The 20539-nt window shown below is 33.8% G+C and overlaps 1 protein-coding gene across 1 annotated transcript; it reads left to right on the top strand.

Annotated features, from left to right (window-relative positions):
- Positions 1-16472: 16472 nt before the first annotated feature.
- Positions 16473-18152, top strand: LOC131034891 (transcription termination factor MTERF8, chloroplastic). The gene has a single exon (XM_057966503.2). It carries the CDS (start codon positions 16561-16563, stop codon positions 17674-17676), a length of 1116 nt encoding a protein of 371 aa, XP_057822486.2. The 5' UTR covers positions 16473-16560; the 3' UTR covers positions 17677-18152.
- Positions 18153-20539: the final 2387 nt, after the last annotated feature.

Here is a 20539-nt window from a genome sequence, read left to right as displayed (position 1 = left end):
TCAATTGAAACATAACTCTCATTCCACATTAAAAACATAAATTTTTATAAATGATTGTGGCTTTCACATTTTCATACAATGTAGTGGACAAATTATTATGGCCACCATATATTAATACAATATAGAGGAATGCAATATAATGATATATAATTTCCATACTTATTAGTTTCAATAAGAAGTTTTGGATCAAACTTTTCTAATTCAATGGTATGTAGTATTTTGCCTTCACTAATATATAATGATACTTTCTCTCCCACAATTAATATGCATCCATTATTATTTACTACTATCCTATAAATTTTCTTAGGTAAATCAATGTGCAAGGGAGACTATATATTTGTTTCTTCACCTTCTTCATTTTATTTTTCTAATTTCCACATTTGATGATATTCTTTGTCAATCGACACAATGCAACTATCACATCCAGCTATTTCCCAAGACATACTAAAACTCTTCCAATGAATCATAACATCAAAATAATTTTCATATGCTTTTGTTTGTACTTCATGAGAGGCAAATTCTTTAGTTGGTGCATACTTTCTAGTAGTAACTGTTGGCGATAGAGTTATCATCCAAGTTGTTGTTCTCAAAATCTGATTCCCTTTTAGTCTCTTGGTAATACAATAATAACTCAGTGTGTGAGAGAGAAAACAAAGGAGAAAGAAATTCCAGAACAACATATGACAAGGTTTGAATAACCTTCTACACTTCGAACTTATCCAAAGTTCAGGTGGGTATACCTTTTGTGAACTAAATTCACACTTTTAAAAGACAAATCCATAGTAAACCAGTCCAAAAACCAGTGGATCTTATCACCTCAAAACCAACTGAAATAAAGAAATAAAACTTGTACTCATGTTTAGTATTGATCTGCAAGATATGTAATAGACAACGTTGATCTACACCAGTGCCTTATCCAGGGTCACAGAGTCATCTAAGTTCAAACAATACTTCCATAATCAAATATCTCTACATATCCCATTAGTTTGGCTTCTGCAGATCCCTATACGTGCCTGACACACATAAGAATTTATTTATACCAAACTAAACTGTGTTCATCAAAATTCAAGGTATCCCACAAAGAATTTACTAGTAGAAATGATTCCTACGTATTTAATTCCCCTCTTGAAGAGAAAAGCTAAGAAGCATATCTACTAAAAGTTGCCTTACAACCCATATTCAAAAGAAATAACCCTAGATTACTCATAATGAAACAGTAAACATTTGCAAACATACTTGAAGACAACACAAAGTTTAAACTAAAAACCAATGGTCTATGTATTGATATTTTCTTCTGAAAAGTATTACAAAAACATTTGAATATTCTCCATCAAAACTCGAAAAAGGCTCAGATAAATTTCTGCAGTGTTTTCTTACAATTCCTTGGGATCATTTTTTACTAGTCCTGGTATCCATTTATAATAATATGGATGCACACATAGCTTCGGACTTTCCTAGGAGAGTTTGTTACAATCATTACTTCTTAAGAAGAAGTTACAAAACCTTTTACAAATGCGGTTACAAGTCTCTTTCAACATCCACGACTTCTTCCTCTTGTTGTTCTGTTGCAACACTTTCTAACTGCTCCACATCAAGCACCACATACTTTCTTGTCCATTCCTGATACACCTCATCAATAGGCCATGAGAAGTTAATTACTTTTGTTTTTGTCTTGGCTAATCTTTTCCAAGAATTCCTCATTTTATTGACCTCTGAATTCAAAAAACCATAATGAGATTTGATTTTCTCAATCTCCTCAATTGTTTTGACAAATATGGAGGCATCCTCTGATTTAACAATTCCTTTTATTCTTAGTGATAATTTGGCTTCTAATTCCTAAGACATATTTGTTTGTCCTTTAATTGGGTTGGGCTAACAAAACCTCCTGGGAGTAACTCAAAAACTTGATCAATGTACTCTTTCTTGTACAAGTTGATCTTTCTATCTGCATTATCCATGCCTTTTGCCAACTTTACTAAATCCTTTGTCATATCATTAGTAGATTTAATAATGGGGTCAGCCCCTGCCTCATCATAGGATACACAAATCAGTTCTATATCCTGTTCTCTGGGTCTCCATTTATCAAAAATAGGCATTAAAACAACCTTGTCCCTATTTAACTCATTCCACATTTCCAAAATCTTACTCATGTTATTATACATTAGTGAAGACCCTATATTGCCAGCAAAACTTAAAATTGTAGCCCTTACTCTCTCTTCATATTTCTTTGCATATAGGGCCTGAGCCTGTTTTAAATTCTCCAACTCATGGGGAGTGATCTCAATCAACTGAGAACTAGAAGGTGTTGGAGATGGTGGGAATTCAATAATGGGGCTGGTAGGTGGAGGTCTTGCAGGAGAAGAGGAGATCATCAATGTTGAGGACTCACCTTGATGGTATTGTCCTGCCAACTGGCTTTGTAACTTGGCGATGATGCTATCTTTACCTCTTACCTCTTCCTTGGCATTGTTGTAAGCTTTTAAAACCGTCTCCAACTTAACTTGGAGATCTACCTTTTCCTTAGCCTCTCTTTTTGCTACTGCACCACTAAACTTTCCAGTCTCCAGCATAGTGCTAGCAGCTTCCACTACCCTAGTGCTCTACACTCTTTTCACTATCATTCCTCCAAGGTAACTTGACCTTGGGGTGTCCTTATTCCTCTTATTTTCATCTCTTTTAAGACACCACATGACCAGTGCAGCATTATCTTTGTTGAAAGTGACTCCCTCCATAGGTTTGGTCTCCTTTCTTACTGCCTCTAAAACCAATGCATCTGCTATGTCCCATTCGGGGAGAATGAGTACCCCAGCCTGTGCTACCATGTCTCTTCCCTGCTCAGGAGTGATGGTCTTAAACTCATCAACCATTTCTTGCTTTATCTCTTCCTCCACCATAGCTGGATCTTTGTGGGGTTTCTCACCTTTCCTCTTTTCACACCTAGCATTAAATTTATCAATATTCTGCTTCCACACAAATTGCATGAAAGCTCCTGATGTGACAAAGTTATTATCAGCCAAGAAAACCTCACTGGCTTGTTTGATCTCAAGATCCCACTCTTGGCCTTTGAACTCATTAGTAGTGATGTTCATCTCAGCAGTAAGGGGCTCTTCTGGCATTCCCTCTTGTAGACACCCAAAAATGGTCAACGCTTGCAAGGTCATATTTTAACATTTGCGCATTGCCTCATTTTAGGTTTTTGCGTCGCATTAACATTTCTCCTATGTCACGCATTTGGTCTTTATCATTTGCGAACATCGAGTCATTCTTCTACATTCTTCAATCATCTCGTCCTCAAATTTGGTCTTGTCGACAACATTATCCAGTCATGATTTTGATCGATCTTATCTTGTTGCATCAATATGCGTGCTAATTTGTCATCATTTTGGACATCGCCAATCCTAATTAGGGTTTTGTCCTCCTGTCAATCTTATCAATCGTATCATCAATCTTATCATTTTGGACATTGTCAATCCTAATTAGGGTTTTGTCCTCTGTTCGATCTTGTCATTTTGGCGACCAATTTGTCATCGATCGTGGTCATTTCCAATTATGTTGTCTTGCAGTCTATTTTGTCAACCTTGTCATTTTGTGACCGATTTGTCATCGATCATTGTCTGTCTCAATTATGTCAATTTGGATCAATTTGTCATTGTTCCTCGTCAATTGGCGCATTTATCAAATCATTTTGTCACATTGGTCATTTATCAATTCAAATCATGACATTAATTATCTTCAATCAAGACCTAATTGTCATTTTCGCATTTCTAATTCGTCTTCTAGGGTTTTATGATTTGGTCATTTAACCTAATTTGTCATTTCTTCCTTTACGATTAATAAATTACTTATTAATCCTAAGTCCTTTCTTTACAATTAAATCTTTATTTAATTGGCTAATTATTCCTCTTTATGAGTGAATTAATTAATAAATGAAAAATTATTGATTGATTCACTAAATCCTAATTTCCAATTTTTTAATTTCTAATTCCTAATTTGTCATCAATTTCAATTTTCTAATTTCTCAAATTTCTAATTTCTTTTCCCTCCTATTTCATCTCCTAATTCTATGGGAGTGACATTTCAATTTGTCATAAATTGTCATAATTGATAATCAATCAATTTGACATAGAATGTGTCATAATTTGTCATCAAATTGTCAATCAATCAAATTGTGCATGGAAAGTGCATAATTTGTCATAATTTGTCATATTAATTTGCAATTTCCATTTGAATTGCATCATGCCAATCTTGTCATTTATCCAATTTCTCTATAAATTGGATGTTTTTTTCAATCAAAGCCCTTCAATCATTTCATGAATTCCGAATTGCTATCAAACTACCGAACTTTCATTTTTAGTACTCTTGAGCCTTTTGCTTTCAAATGTGTGAGCACTTGTAGGTGAGATCCACAAACCCATTGAAGAGGAAAGAACAACAATGGAGCCGCATGGAAGGAGTATTCAATCTTACATCTGGTTTGCATAATGTTTTCTTTTGAATGCTTCGTTTTCATACCTCTATTGAATGTGCTTTGGAATTAGGTTCATTTCAATGAGTGTTCTTTTGATTGAATTATAATGTCTTGTGTTTTGATTGATATACTTATCTTGTTTTGATTGATATACTTATCTTGTTTTGATGATTCCTCCACCATAGCTGGATCTTTGTGGGGTTTCTCACCTTTCCTCTTTTCACACCTAGCATTAAATTTATCAATATTCTGCTTCCACACAAATTGCATGAAAGCTCCTGATGTGACAAAGTTATTATCAGCCAAGAAAACCTCACTGGCTTGTTTGATCTCAAGATCCCACTCTTGGCCTTTGAACTCATTAGTAGTGATGTTCATCTCAGCAGTAAGGGGCTCTTCTGGCATTCCCTCTTCCACTTCATCATATGTGTATGCTATCTCTCCAAGATTGCCTAACTGTAAGAGTTGCTCGGCTGCTGCCTATTCATCTCCTATATGAATAGGGGATTGAGATGGGGAATACAAGGGTTCATCAAATTGTACTTCCTTTCCCACTCTTTGTTTCTTTGGGCTATCTTGAATGTCAATGACATCCTGTATCTTCCTCTTCCCTTTTGAGGTAGAAGGCTCCCCTGTTGTTGGCATCAACACACTGTAGTTGGACTTCTTATGCAACATGTAATCACCAGGAGGGATTGCTCTGGTAGATGCAAACCTATTTAGAACTAGTCTTGCTTTCTCAAGGTTGTTCTTAATTACAACCTCCCTCTTTTCTTTCAATATCTGCATCACATCCTCAAAACAAAGAATTAAGAATTTTATCTTCTCTTCCAAGGGGTGAAAGCTAGACAAAGGGTCATAGCTTGTGTGCAATCTGAGTTAGGAGATCCACATCCATGAATACTCTAGGGACCACCAATTTGCCTACATCCAGCTCCCAGATACTATTCATTGGGGTTGGGGAATTTCTCATACCAAATCCAACCTTAAATAATCCCAACCTAGACAACCCAATTTGAGGGTCTCTTAGCCAATTGCCTTTGTCATACAATCCCTCTCCTATTTTTAGGCGAGGAGCTCTTGGCACTAGTTCTTTTACCTTTGCTGCCACATTAGTTGACATTGTCAACTGTTCTAAGAAATCATCACAGATAGCCCTCTCCTGGTAATTAACCTTTCCTAAGAATTCTCTTTTAGGTACCATCTTAAAAACTATGCAAGCAATTTAATTACTAGCCCCAACTATTTTGTAATAAATCAAAACCTCAATTAAAACACATTGTCAAGTAATTGCCAAACAGGAGTACAAGAGAACCAGTTTTTTGCTTGAAGAAATCTGCTTTGCAACTGAAGAAATTTGCTCTGCAATTGAAGAAATTTGCTCAGCAACCGCTTCTCTGCAACAACTCTTCAAAATGATGCCTTCATTCAATTGATACGAAATCATATATGGTAGATGGGCTCTTAACTGCGACATTGATACCGCATGCTTCGGTCGTCCCTTCAGAATTGAATTCATAGAAGAATTCAAAAATTTCGCTCCAACGGGTCATAACATGCTTGTATTTTTTCCTTTTCACTCTTTCGCCATTTCGCAGAGCATAACATCCTCACAATTTCGCTTAACGAAATCGCACCAGCCATCCAATCAAATGAGACTTGATTGGTCTTTACACTGTCTTAACCTCTCTGCCTTTGCATCGGGCCCTACCTCTTTTTGCCATTTCACAATTTTTATCCCCCGAGCATTTTCCTTTCGCGAAGCTACGCCAAGCGTTAGATGAAACTCTAACTGCTCGACCTTTAACTCCTACCGGGACCGTCAACTTTTTCACTAACCATGCCTCATCTTGACGGCTAACGATTTTTCACTATTTCACAGGGGTTAATCCACTTCCAACTTCGGGCCACGAAACAACGAGAAGCATTGGATTAATCTTGAGATGAACATCTTTTAAGTGAGACCTTTATTACTTACCCCACTTATTTACTGGTTAACAAATGCCACGTGGCATTTGGCCATTAGCCCTGGAAAAATCTTCGGGTTTAGTTAAGAGTCAGCCATGTGTCTTACTTCCCATATAACCGTCGGTTACACCTTGGCGGGCCCTTAATCACCTTTTGAAACTACATGTCAATCGACACATCACCATCAAGCTTTACAAGAAACAACAGCTATCAATACACGTCATGCTAGGAAGAACCTTTCTTTATCTTTCGCCATTTCCCAGGCCTTAATCCTCAGTTGATTTGCAGCCATGAAACAATGAGAACCCTTGGATCAAAATAGAGTTGATCCTCTTTTACCTTTATGCCTTATCTATTCTTCGGGCCCACTAGCTCTTTTGCCATTTTGCAAACCTTAAAACACTAGCATCTTACCTTCATGAATTCATGCGAATCGTTAGATCATATCAAACTTGCTTGATGCTTAACAACCTACTTGAATCTGGCAGACGTGGGCCGTCTGACTGAGCTTTGTCCATCTGGTGTCTAGTCATTTCCGAATTGACATGTTAACTTTTTATTTGCTGAGAGAAAACATTGGGATCCACCTCATACTTGCCACCTGTATCTGCTAGGTCACTTCTTATCCCGCAACATGACTCATCTTCTTGGGCCCACCCATTAGTCCTTAAATCCAATTCACTGACCACTTTGATTTTTGGCCACATGCTATTATCTTACTTGCCATCTCAACCAGCTAGACTGCTTGCTTGGAACATCATGTCATTTCGCTGTTTCATGATAGCTATCTTTTGAGCATCTTTCTTTCATGAAACTGTGCTAGCCGTTAGATCTTGAGAACCTACGCATCTGTTATGCCTCTTATGAACCTCTTTTGCTTGGGCCAAAAAACCTTTTGCTATTTCGCAGAGCATAACATGTGAGCATCTATCAGCCATGAAACAACGTGAGCCATTGATTTCTTTTAAACTTGATCACCTTTTAGCCATGGGAAAGTCTTCACCGCCGGGTCCCACCAAACCTTTTCACCATTTTGCGAAAGGTAATTTACTCGCTCATTTTGGCTGCGAATCAACGCTAGCCGTTAGATTCAAAGCGAGCTGGAGTCTCTTTAAACTAGATCCAATACACACAATCGAACATGATTTTTCCTTTCACTATTTCGCATAGCTTAACACACTCACAACTTCACCTAATGAAATGGCAAAAGTCATAGATTCATCTGGAAGTTGCGCGACACTTACTGGACCCGACAACATTAGAAGGAAAAAGACATAAGGCATAAATTTTTTATGATTATTTAATGACCGCCTAGGCAAATAACAAAGGGGGGGACATTTCACACGACCCCAAGACCCATTACTTAAGTGAATAAAGTAACGTAGGAATAGAAACCAGAGGGTTTTGATCAGACATTTGAGCGATTAAAACTAAAAACCCTTAACCCTTAAGGACCTAACACAGATTTGAAGCAATTAATAGCGGGCCTAACTCAAAATTTCAAAAGCTTAGCCTGATGGGAAAAGAAAACCCATTTCTTAAACAGTGATAACACAAGTTTATGTTGCATAATTGAATTCAACGATCTCGCCATTGTTTGTATGATTTCTCATCCAATAAAATCTTCCTTTACAACAAAAACCTCTTCCCAAAGGATAGTATGAATTTTCAACAAATATTTGATTCCATGAATATGATTTTGACTCATAAATTTCAATATAGCTTCGACCTTTATAGTTTTTGAAGTATTGTCCAAGCAAGATTATAAGCTGATTAATAGAGGAGACATAACTTGTTGCCATAAAATCAGTACGTATTGTCGTTGTAATATCCCTGATAGAAGAAAGCTATGTCCAAGATGGATAACTTGCATTTGATTTGTCATATATGTAGAAATTGAAATCAAAATCTTTTATCCATTTTGAGCAACAATAGATATTATTAGATACCATATCTATGAACTTACAATACTTTGGGAATTTTGTTGTAGGTACCCTATAAAATCTACATCACCTTCGATGACGCATGATTTTATCCTTTTTGTTTCAAATGAGACAAAGTGCAATAAAAATTACTTCTTGGAGAAGAAACATCTGAAAATATGTTTCCCAAAGTGGCAATATTTGAAATGATGTATTTCCATCTCTTACATACCAATTTCATTCTTGACAAATGTCTGGTAGACAATTGTTTTGTAATCATTAACACCAATTTTTCTAGTAAGTCTTCCCACGTGCATTTTTGTTTTCTATCCTCCATCAAACTTGCAACAAGTGAACACATTCAATTGTTCTAAAACATTTTTCAAAGAAAAATAGAATGGAGAATGATTAGAAAACTTTAATTTTAATAGATACTATGAGAATTAGGATTAAAGTTATATTAGTGTTATTGTAATTGTTGAAGTTATTATTAGTAGTTACAATAATGACAGGGTTACAATTAAGTTAGTTACATTACATTTTTTTTTAATAAAATTATACATAAGAATGGCGATGATTTTTTTACTGTGGCAACCATATATTTGTTAAATGTATTCATATAATTCATAATCTTTTATGATTACGATATTTGTAGGTTTGAAAAATAAGTTATGGATCAAAGCATACAAAGACCATTAAAAAAAAAAATGATATTACTGTATATTGGAATGAACTAAATAAATGAAAATTTCATTATAGAAATATACAATACTTTTTAAAATATAGTACATGAAGTTGTTTCTAAATCTTTTAGTCTTTTCTCTTCAACTTTTTCATTTTTCTACTTGCTTTCCCTTTTTCATTTTTTCATATCGATCATACGTGAATGGTGGAATTATTCTTAGTCCTTCTAAAGACTTTACACGAGATATTGCCACAAATGTCATTCATGTTCTTTCAGTTGGACCTATATCAATTGTGACTTTTGCAAGTGTTAAACCTTGTGACTTATGTATCATCAATGCCCATGCCAATCTCAATAGTATCTGAATTGTAGATCCTCTTTATGTTGCACTAATGGGAATTGTTTGTGGATTTTCATAATCAAATGGTAATCCTGAGTAATTATCAAACTTAACGGTTACATATAATGGAGGTTCAAGAGGCATACTTCCAGGTTTGTATACAATATTTTGAACATATCCTAAAGCACCATTTACAAGACCCGCTTCTATCCATAGATTAGAAGTTAACATTACTCTTGCATTTTTACAAACCAACAATTCCATATCAAGTTCATCATGAAATTTTTCTTCTTGTGCATTGAGAGTTCCAACTTTTGTTGCAATACTACGTGCTACAGGTTCTTTTAGAGAATATAATTTCTTCTTGTTATGATTGTGAACATTGTCATTTGTGGAGAACAAATGAACATTATTGTTGAAATCTTCATTAATTGGTATAGTCATGTTTGTGTTGGATCTTGACATCAACAACTTCCAGTCATTAATAGTGGGGTGTGCATCTCTCAAGTTTGTCAATAGATCACGAAATTGCTTTTGTTGAATATCTTCTCCCTCTTGTCTAAATTTTTTTCCAATTTTACCACAGTTTTGAAGTCTTCCCATAGTAGTTTTGATCATCTCTTGCTAGCATATGCTGGTTTGTCTTTAACTGGAGGTAATTGACCCAGACCTCCAACTAATATCATAGAAATACCTCCAAAAAAATGATTTACATTGTTTAATATATTGTATAATATAAAAGTGTTTATATTATATATATAAATTGCATTTATTATAGTAAATTTTTAATCTAATAATTTTTAATTATATATTTACCTCTAAAGTTGAGATTTCCATTTTCTAGAAATGCTTGACAAAGTCTACAATCTATGTTTTCCAACAATTTCTCTCCAATGAAACTCATTTCATCAATCAATATGTATTTTACATGACACATCTCTTCTTGAAAAGTTGTCAATTTTGTTCCATCTAATAGAGCAAAATCTTTTATTGGAATTCTCAACTTGGAATGAATTGTTGATGCTTTTATGTTGAATGTTGCTACTACAATTGGTGCTAGTAGTAGAAGAGGCAATTTATTAGGCATGGCTGAATTTTTCAGAGCTTCACTGATTGCACATATCAAATATGACTTTCCTATTCCCGATGTTACTTGAAATATCATATACAATGAATTTACATTTTAAATCATATGATAGTGTAACATAATAATGTGAAATGCTTTCTGTTTCTTTTCACTCAAGCTTCCATAGTTGATACATTGTGGTATATCATCATATATAAGGCACCCATCATCTCTCATTTTATTGATAAAATTGATTGCTTCAGTTGTGTATTCATCACCTTGATATTTGTTAGACCAATTTGTTTATCTATTAATATCCTTCTTCCCAACATATCTATTTCAGAAGCTTGCATTATTTGACCATGATGCAGTCTAGATATGATCTCTCATTCATGCTCTGTAGTGTTTTCATTAACAAATTCATTCTGTTCAATTTCTGAATCAATCATATTGTCATCATTTTCTATATTGGGTCTTCACTCAACATGTCAATGGTTATAATTCAATGACTCCCAATTTGATATTATGGAGCCATTATCAAAACCAATATCCATTCTTATGTCACGAAAAGGTTTGTACAACAACAATTCTGAATAATAGAAATCAACAAAAAATTTTGAGTGGCATGAAGGAATGGATAGGAACCTTGGAAACACTCTAACTATTGCTACTTTTTCCCTAAGTTTCCATTTGTTAGCACTTTTTCGTTTAACATTATATATCCACAATCTAGCTGCATCAATCATTGACAGATCTTCCATAGAGAATGGTCTTGTTTTATATCCATCAATGAATGATTTTGTTTGTACTTCATTATCATTCTTGTCGTTTACAGCTACAGGTTTGAATACTTCACGTGAGACATTGAGATTAACAAATCGTCTACTGCTTTCAACCAATGGAAGTTCTAATAGCATGTGAGATGTTTCTTGAGCTCCAACATCTCTTTAGTTTCATTTAGAAGTTTCCTATATGCTTTTGCTGCTAGATCATCTAGGTTCTCTATATTTGCAAGACGTATTAGCATTTGTTGGTACGTTTCTGAGCTTTTTTCTACTTTTGCTGCATATTTTGCAATATATTTAATCACTGCATGTTTTGAGAGAACAGGTTGCCAATCTATATTAGCTCTTCATAGTTTCAATATATAATGGTTGTGTGAATTCACTCTGTCATCGTTTCTTGTTGCTTCAAATTTCTTTTCACCACTGTCTTTGTCCTCATGTAATTTTGAGCCATGTAAATTTAAAGTCTAGGGAGCATTGTACCTACAATTTATATGAATGAATTTTCTTTAATACTTTTCTCTAATAATATATTTACTATATATAATTACAGTTTGTTTAAGTACATACCTGCAAACCATTCTTCCTTTTTTCTTTCTTAAGCATGCCCCTTCTCTACAAATTGTATGCCTTTATACGGTGTTTAAAATTTCTTCATAATCTCGATCAATATCTATTTCAACAAGTTGTCTGGTATTTTTTAAACATGGATGTTGGAAGAAATTCTGAAATGCCTACAATAAGAAATATAAAGTTAATTAATTTTCTTATGTATAAAGTATTAATATTTCCATTACATTACATGATTTTTTGAAAATAATTGTAATTATACCTGTATGTTTTGTTGATGAATATTTGCTCTTGGATTCCATGCATGCACAATGTTGTGGAAATATCTTTCAACAGTTTTAATTTCTTGTTCATTAGACCATTCTATAGTATCCATATCTGGTGCTCCATGTATCCATAAAAATCCATGAACATGTGGTGATCCCATATGTTGCCACTCATATAGATGCACCAATAGTCCTTCACATTGAAACCTTTGTCTAGTATTTCTTTTCTAAAGTGTGAATGCTTAAGTGCATGTAGTGGGTGACTATGTGAGGGTAGTCGATAACATTTTGTTTCCTCCAAAGTTGAGCTTCATGTGCATTTGTTGGCATTGTTCTTGACATTAGTGCATGTAGGTCTAGCCAATACAAATCAGTTGCACTTAGTGTGAAGAATATTGTTGGTGTTCCGATTTGATGTAGCATGTCAAATAATTCTGCTTTGCATTTTTTCCAATATAATCTAGTACCTCTTAATGTTGTCCCAAATCGCATCCACTTATCAGCTAGGTGTGAAGTTGGCAATTGTTCCATGTGTTCATGTAGTTCATTTATGGTGTTAGGCAACTCTTGTAGGTTTCTTTTTGCAAATACAACACTTAAATTTTGCACACGATGCCTCATTATCATATTCATCATATAGTACCTAAATCTTGGGTGTTTGTCGAAACAATGATCCCTATAGTGAAGCAAATGCTTAACATACTCATCCAGGTTTACTCATCTTATTCAGGGTTCTAACCAGTCACATCTACAATCAGGAAATGGTGTAGGGAATGCCATGTCAAGTAATCTTGATGTAACATATTCATTAATTAGAGACATGCCAATCAATCATTCTAAGAGGATCTGCATGTGGGTTATTAATCCATCCATGGATTAATTCCATTTCTTTTCGATCATTAGGTGGTCTTGATGCCATTGATATTGTATGATCTATCATGTTACTTTCATCTATTTCTATAATTGGATCAACAAATATTATTTGATTTGAGTTAGAATCCACCTCCATATGCACTATTTTAATTTGCCTAAAAATATTGTGTTCACAATCTCTTTCCACATCATTTAGAGCATTAACATCAATTCTAATGTCAGAATAAAACTTATCACATTTTACTTTATATTGTAGTGCTTTGTATACATGATCTCTATTAACTATAAAATTATAATTTGTGCCACGTTGATCTCTTTAGAGAACAATAATTATTGGCAAATCTTTGATTGAATGAGGAAGAACTTTTGCAATCCATTCAATATTTTGTGGAAAACTTATTGTGTGACCTTTATATTTATATTGACCACCTGTTGCATGTGTCACCTATAAAATAGGATTTACACGAGCAATCAACATTTCTTCTACTTGAGTTAGATTAGAGTGTTTTGTAGGTTGTGGTCCTGGATCCATGTTATTTGAAAAAGAGAATCTGTTATTTCCTTTGTCTTGTAGACACTTATTGCAAACAAGACCTGCTGATGTGTGCACGACTTTTATTCCAAGGTAACATTCTTGACAAACATAGCATATTGTTCGAGAAACCAAACTATCTATTTGGTGTCGAAACATGAATTGTAGATTTTTAAAATAATTTTGAAGGACTCCATTATGATAGGGGAAATTTTGTTCATTATTTTCCCTTCTTTCATTTTCATGTAGAAACTCATTGGATATTGATTGTTCATTGCGATTTCAATGTTCTTCCCTCTGAACATCTGCCATTCATTCCTTTTGCCTTTTTCTATATTCTCTTAGATATGCTCTTCTATATTCCCTTTGGCATTGTCTTCTTTCCTCTTCAAATGAAATATTAAAGCTTTCATGTGGAATAGATTGAAACTGTTGCCTTTCATTTGATTGGCAGTTATGTTGTTCACTATTTTCTGTTTCAAAAAAAGCACATTCTTCTAGATTTTGCTGACAATATGTTCTTCCTTCTTGACAGGTTTGGTTTTGTAATTGTTTTGTTATCTCTACTCTTCTTATATTATAACTTTGTTTGTTTGCTTCATTACAATTTATATGTTGCTCTTCCACTTCAACATTTTCCCTTTGTTCACATTTTTTTTTTTTCGATATTCTGTTTGATATCTCCTCTTATAGTCCCTTTGATATTGTTTTTTTTCTTCCTTAGATTGAAATCTAATGTTTTCCTCTAGCACAGTTACCATAAAAGCACATTGTTTTGGATTTTCCTAACATTTTGTTCTTCCTTCTTGACAGGTTTGGTTTTGGTAATTGTTGTTTTGTTATCTGTACTCTTCTTATACTATAACTTTGTCTGTTTGCTTCATTACTATTTATATGTTGCTCTTCCACTTCAACATTTTCCCTTTGTTCATGTTTTCTTTTCTGATATTCTACCTGATATCTCCTCTTATAGTCCCTTTGATGTTGTTTTCTTTCTTCCTCATATTGAAATCTAAAATTTTCCTCTGCCATAGTTGCAAAATAATTTCCATTAAGAATAAATTGATAAATAAAAAGATATCTATAATTCATTAATTATGTTGCATTAAATTGAACATATGTGTTTCATCAAATTTGTAAATTCATTAACTCAATTGGATTGTATTAGGGGAAAACATAATCGGGGAAATAGATGAACTTCTCATTTAATTTATACAATAATTATATAAATGAAAAGGTCAAAATTATCATATTTTTTCAAATGTTGTTGAAAACGTGAGAAACATTACATCCTTTTTTTTACAACGTTTCTTTTGACAATATTTGACAACATTTTTAAAAAAATTTAATATCAATTTTTTTACAAATTAAAATGTTTGTTCAATATTTATGATGTTTTTTGAGGAATGGAGCATAGTGTTATTCAAGCCATTTTCATCTTCTCCCATTTGCTATTTAAGCTTGAACTCCATGCACTTTTCATCATACTTATCAATTATAATCATATTGTGAAATGTGCTAATTATAGTCTTTCTAAAATTAATCTAAAGTTCGCCGTACCTTATTAAATATTTGACTGTTTATCATTGAAATCTTTGTCAAAACCAAACCTCAATACACAAATTGCAAAGTAGACATTATTTAGAATTAGTGCATAGAACTTATATGAAATCAATTGCATGTTCGAACAAATGTACAATTTGTTTTTGAAATCTTTACCTAAGAAAAAGAACATAGTTTACATGCCCAACTGATTAATTCATTGGTTGTTCCAAAGAAGAAAGTGATGAAATATATGTAAAGAAAGGCCATGACAAATATATAAAAAATTTATAAAATACAAAACTGAATAAATGATACCTATCTTTATGTGCTAAATTTGGCATATACCATAACCAAGGGTACATTGTTTGCTTTTTTGAGAAACTTTAAGTAGCTCACCTTCAGTTAAATGAACTACACGTTCAGTAATTTCTTCAACCCTGTGTTAGTGAAAGGCGATTAATCAAGAAAATACCTTTATTTATTTATTTTAGTCATTATTTTATTTATATTTATTCGAGATAATAATGAATAAATATTCTACTATATTTAATATTAAATATTTCATGTAACTTCAATCTTCGGCAAGATTTCTAGAATTCATTGATTAACAAATGAATCATGCTAAGTACTATAAATGCATTCGAGGTTAAGGCTTAGGATATTTTCTTCCTCATAAAGCCATACAATCTACATCACATTTTCCCTTCTAAACAACACTTTGCCTCACATGATTCATAAGATAGGAATTAATTTAAATTAATAAAAATTGTCTAGAGATAATTAGTTAACAATTAAAATAATCAAATATACAAATTTATCATTGATAATCCATAACAATTCACACACATATACATACATACACACACAAATTGCACATAAAACATCATAATCACAAAGTCCCACCCACACCACATGACTTTAAAATTGTCACTTACATACAATTAAAGCTTTTAAAAGTTGGTCTAAATTAAATTGTATTTGTGTACATCAAAATAGATTGTGAAATATGTAAATAAATTATAATTTTCTATGACAAGAAAATTTTCTAATAAAGTGTACAATTTTTTTATTAAAGATATTTTATTCAATTTTGAAGATAATTCACTAGATAATAAATATTTTGATAGCTTAAAATAGTGTTTGAAATTTTTTAATTAGCAACTTAAAATTAATGTGATATTATATTTGATAATATGAACTTAAAATCTTATTTACAAGAAAAAATAAATAAAAAAACTCGTGAAATAAACTCTTCCCAAAAAATAAATGGTTTGAATTCTTCTTAATCTTCTGATCTAAATAATCAATATATTAAAAATCATATCTATAGTTCTACATTAGGGCCAAAACTGTGTTTATTTGAGCTTCCAAATTTTTGAATTGGGAAATCCACTTGGAAACATAAACTTTGATATTCTACTTAATTCTCTAAATAGTCAGTATATAAAAAAAAAACATATCCGTGGTGATACATATTAGGGCAAAACTCTGTTCATTTTCACATTCCAACCCTCTTGTTGCAGCAAATTCCAGGAACACAATGTTATGCTGCAAACTGTTTGTTGTACCATTCCATTTTCGCAATGCGTATTCAACCCATGCTTATTCTCAGAACCTCTTTTCACACTTTGCCTCCACCAGACTTAACATGTCTTCGGTCGACATCACTCGCATGTTTAAACGAGCCCCCTTTTTACAGAGGCTTCAAACCCTCGACAAGGTCGAACAATTTGTTGATATGTTGAACAGACACGGCTGCTCTCAAGTCCAAATTGCTAAGATAATGATGACACGGCCGCTAATGATCAGCACAAGTGCAGAAAGAATATTAGAACCCAAAATCAAACTGCTGGAAGATTTCGGCTTTCAAGGTGAAACTTTGGCGAAGCTTTTGGCGAGCAATCCAGGCATCTTGGGCATCAGCCTCGAGAACGACCTCGTTCCCAAGATAAAGTTTCTTAAGAATCTATTTCAGTCCCAGGAGTTCTTCATCAAATCCCTGCTTAGAGCCCCCTCCATTGTCAGTTATAACCTGGAGAAGACCCTGAAGCCCTCGGTTGTTTTCTGGGAGAGATGGGGTTTTCAGGGCACGGAGCTCTTCCGAGTATTACGTCATAGACCGGCCATTCTGCAACGCTCTTCTCTAACGCCTGCCCAAGTTGATCTCATTCGGGAGATTGGCGTCGACAAAGAAAGCAAGGCGTACAAATATATTGTAAGCATAGTGGCTACTCACCGCATGGAAACGCTAAAGGCCAAGATAGAGAATCTCCAACTCTGCGGTCTCTCGGCTGAAGAAACCTGGCAACTATGTCGGGCTGTACCTCAAGTGCTTTATTACTCCAAGGTAAGAGTTCGTGAAACGATGAACTTTGTAGTTAAAGACATGGAGTTCCCTGCAAATTGTATAGTGAAGCACTACCACTTGTTGCAATTAAATTTGGAAAAGGTTATGAGGCCCAGGTTTATAGTTTGGCAGACGATCAAATCCATGAATGGTCCGAGTCTTTCTCTGTTGTCAGTATTGACGATGAGAGAGGAAAGGTTTGTTAGAAATATTATCAGAGGACATCCTGAATCTACAACACTGTGGACAATTTATGAAAATGCCATCTCCAAGGCCTCCAACCACACAAAAAGCTCAATACACTGTTAATTTGTATTTTTGGGAATGAGGCAGTGAGAATCGGGACACAAAGAACACAACAAACATATTAATCCAGTCTTTACTCTTTAGCGGAAGGTAGGCAGGCCCCCCTCACCTCATCGAGGTGTTGGCTGTGGGCATTTTACATTTCTGGAGCCACGATATTCATCAACAGAAGCCACGCCCATAATCCCCTGCCATGCATTCTGTGTCTAATTGTTCTTCAAGCAAGGTATGCATAGTACTTACTGACTTTTTAAGTGAGCCAATTGCTTTCACTGCAGTCATTCACTGTGATGTAATTGGTGACTATATGATAGCTAGAAGTTTTGCTGCATCTGAAAGGCATTTCAGAAAATCGCAATATCATGTTTGGAATGAGAGTTATGCTAGAGGAAAGAATGAACAATTGAACATAATTTTCAGCAAATAAATTTTACAGCCTCCAAATATTTTGGGAAGCTGTAGCTTTCGGTTTGATGTAATATTATTTAGAATACCTGAGTCAGTTTTTCTTGAGATTGTCGTGTATGTCCTTCAAAGAAATTATCAAAAACAGTACACCAGACCAGTAGGTTCTTCAATTTACAGTAGAAGTTCATTAGCAGTTGGATACCATCACAAAACATTATTAGATGGAAGCCATAGTTATTAGTACAATGGTTTTAAGCATATATTTGGGGCTCCCCGTCATTTCAGCGTCTGACTAGGCAAACTTGCTTTTCAAAATAAATTGGATTTTTTATGGATTCCAATCAGCAGAACATCAATAATATATGAATCAAATCCGTAAATCCTTTAAAATGCTGGAGCAAGCTGCAAACTCCTAAATTTTAATGGACTACTCGCTATTTACATGTAGGAGATATCCAGTTGGAGGAATTGCTTATGAGCCAATGAATTTGTGGTCATTGATACATCAAACAAGTTGCTCAGGGTTTAAAGAAATTGATACTAGAAAAAGTGAATGCCGTAAATGAAGATTAGGTTTTTAACTTTAAACCTGAAGGCTTTTAATAATGTCTTAACAAACTGTTCTCAAGCCTGGTCGAGTCTCAGATAGATTTTTCAGAGTAACATGGAAATGTAAAGGCTTTGCAGATTTCTGTCAAACTCATTCAAGTTGACCTAGTCAAGGCAGCGAAACTCACTGCTGCTGGCTTGGCTCGGACTTTGCTAATTCGCCACAGATAGAGTCTCAAAATTGTGATTTTGAGCATGCTACGATTTTCACTGTGAAATCCTGTAATACCATGCCAATCATGTATTCGATTATTGCTTTTTAAATAGTTCCCCTCTGGTCTACATACAACCATCTAAAGCAGTATCACATCATCTAAAACCGAGAAAGAAAATTTCTACCATAGAATGAATCTAAGAGCCATGATTTTAGATATTCATGTGGAAGGTTTGGTCTAGATTCTATGATTAAATATCATAGCCTGTGTTCAAGATTATATGAAACCCATAATTTTATTTGGCTTGTGCTTTCCTTTTAAGTGTGGGGGAAGCGGTTTTTGTTGAGTAGATTTGTTTTGGTTTTTGGAGAGAGTTTTTTTGTTTGGTGTGGAATGTTTTTTTTTTTGTTTCGGTGTGTTTGTGGTGTAATCTTTATTTTGTTGAATATGAAAGAACGATATGATTCAGTTTGGAATGATATGACTCAGTTTTCCTGATATTTCTTGTTTCCTTGGCAGATCTGAGGTCTGAGATTCCTTCTGTATTTTAGTTTAGCTCATTTTTTTGTCTTTTAATGAACAAAATATTCTGTACTATTTTCATTTTCAGAGGCAGGGCTTATTCCCAGGTTTTGTATGAGTTGTGTTAAAGCCAAGGGCAGAGGACTCTTGAAGTTCCCTCCTGCACTAAGTGGCCATCTGCAAAATTGACCACAACAAAATCTTGGAAAATGACAGGCTGAGAAAACAGTTATAATAGAGAATTTGGACAGGAAGTGATGTAAAGATCTCTCCCATTCAAATTACAATGTAGTGAAGTTTTCTCTTATGAGGAAACCACCAAAAGATTGCATGGGCATGGAACTTGATTATAATATTAGAAAGATTGCATGGGCATGGAATTTGATTATAATATATATAATGTTATAATATTAGAAAGAATTAGAGACATTGACTCATGATCCTAATGATAGGCAGATACAAGCTTCATTAAACATTGAAATGTATGAAATAATCATTCAAACATGTTATAATATAGTCAAATCTTTTTGTTTACATGATTTGCAACGAACAAAATCAATTGCAGTTCACATACGTTTGGATTCATTTGTCTTAAACATTTTAATGACAGATCATGAAATGTGTTCTGAAATGACTTTTATTTAAAAAAAATTATTTATTAAAAAAATGTATACAACTATAACTCAAAGAGCAATCCTATATGACCAAAGATAAAAATAGAAAAGACAGAATCATATATGACCAAACCTAAAAAAACTCATTGCATGCCCAAACAAGGTTTTCAACCACCAAAAAACCAACTATATTAGTTCATTTATTGTATAGGCTTGTATATCATCCTAGCAATTACATATCAACAGTCCTATATCTATGTTTCACATATCAGCAATGGTTATATTAGAACCAAGCAAGAGGTCAATACAAGTGAAATCCAATATAAAATCAGTGTTCCATTCTTCTCTTCATTTTTTCTTTTCAATCATGTTATCTCCCTCTTTTAAGCAAAGGTCTGCCGTCTAAAAATGATATATTAAAAAGAATAAAAAATATTATTTTTATTTAATATATTGTTTATAAAACTAGGACAAAAAATATTGTTAAGAATTGAAGCCAAAATAAACGTTAATTAAAATGACTTTAATGAAGAGGTTTTTAATTTCATATTTTCAAAC

This window comes from Cryptomeria japonica, chromosome 10, assembly GCF_030272615.1.
Source record: "Cryptomeria japonica chromosome 10, Sugi_1.0, whole genome shotgun sequence".
Lineage (NCBI taxonomy): Eukaryota > Viridiplantae > Streptophyta > Pinopsida > Cupressales > Cupressaceae > Cryptomeria > Cryptomeria japonica.
The sequence above is the reverse complement of the archived record's forward strand: the minus strand, read 5'-3'. Positions and strand labels throughout refer to the sequence as shown.

Bases quoted from the DNA above. Each gene is read 5' to 3' on its own strand.
- LOC131034891 (XM_057966503.2), top strand. From the start codon at position 16,561: ATGTTATGCTGCAAACTGTTTGTTGTACCATTCCATTTTCGCAATGCG.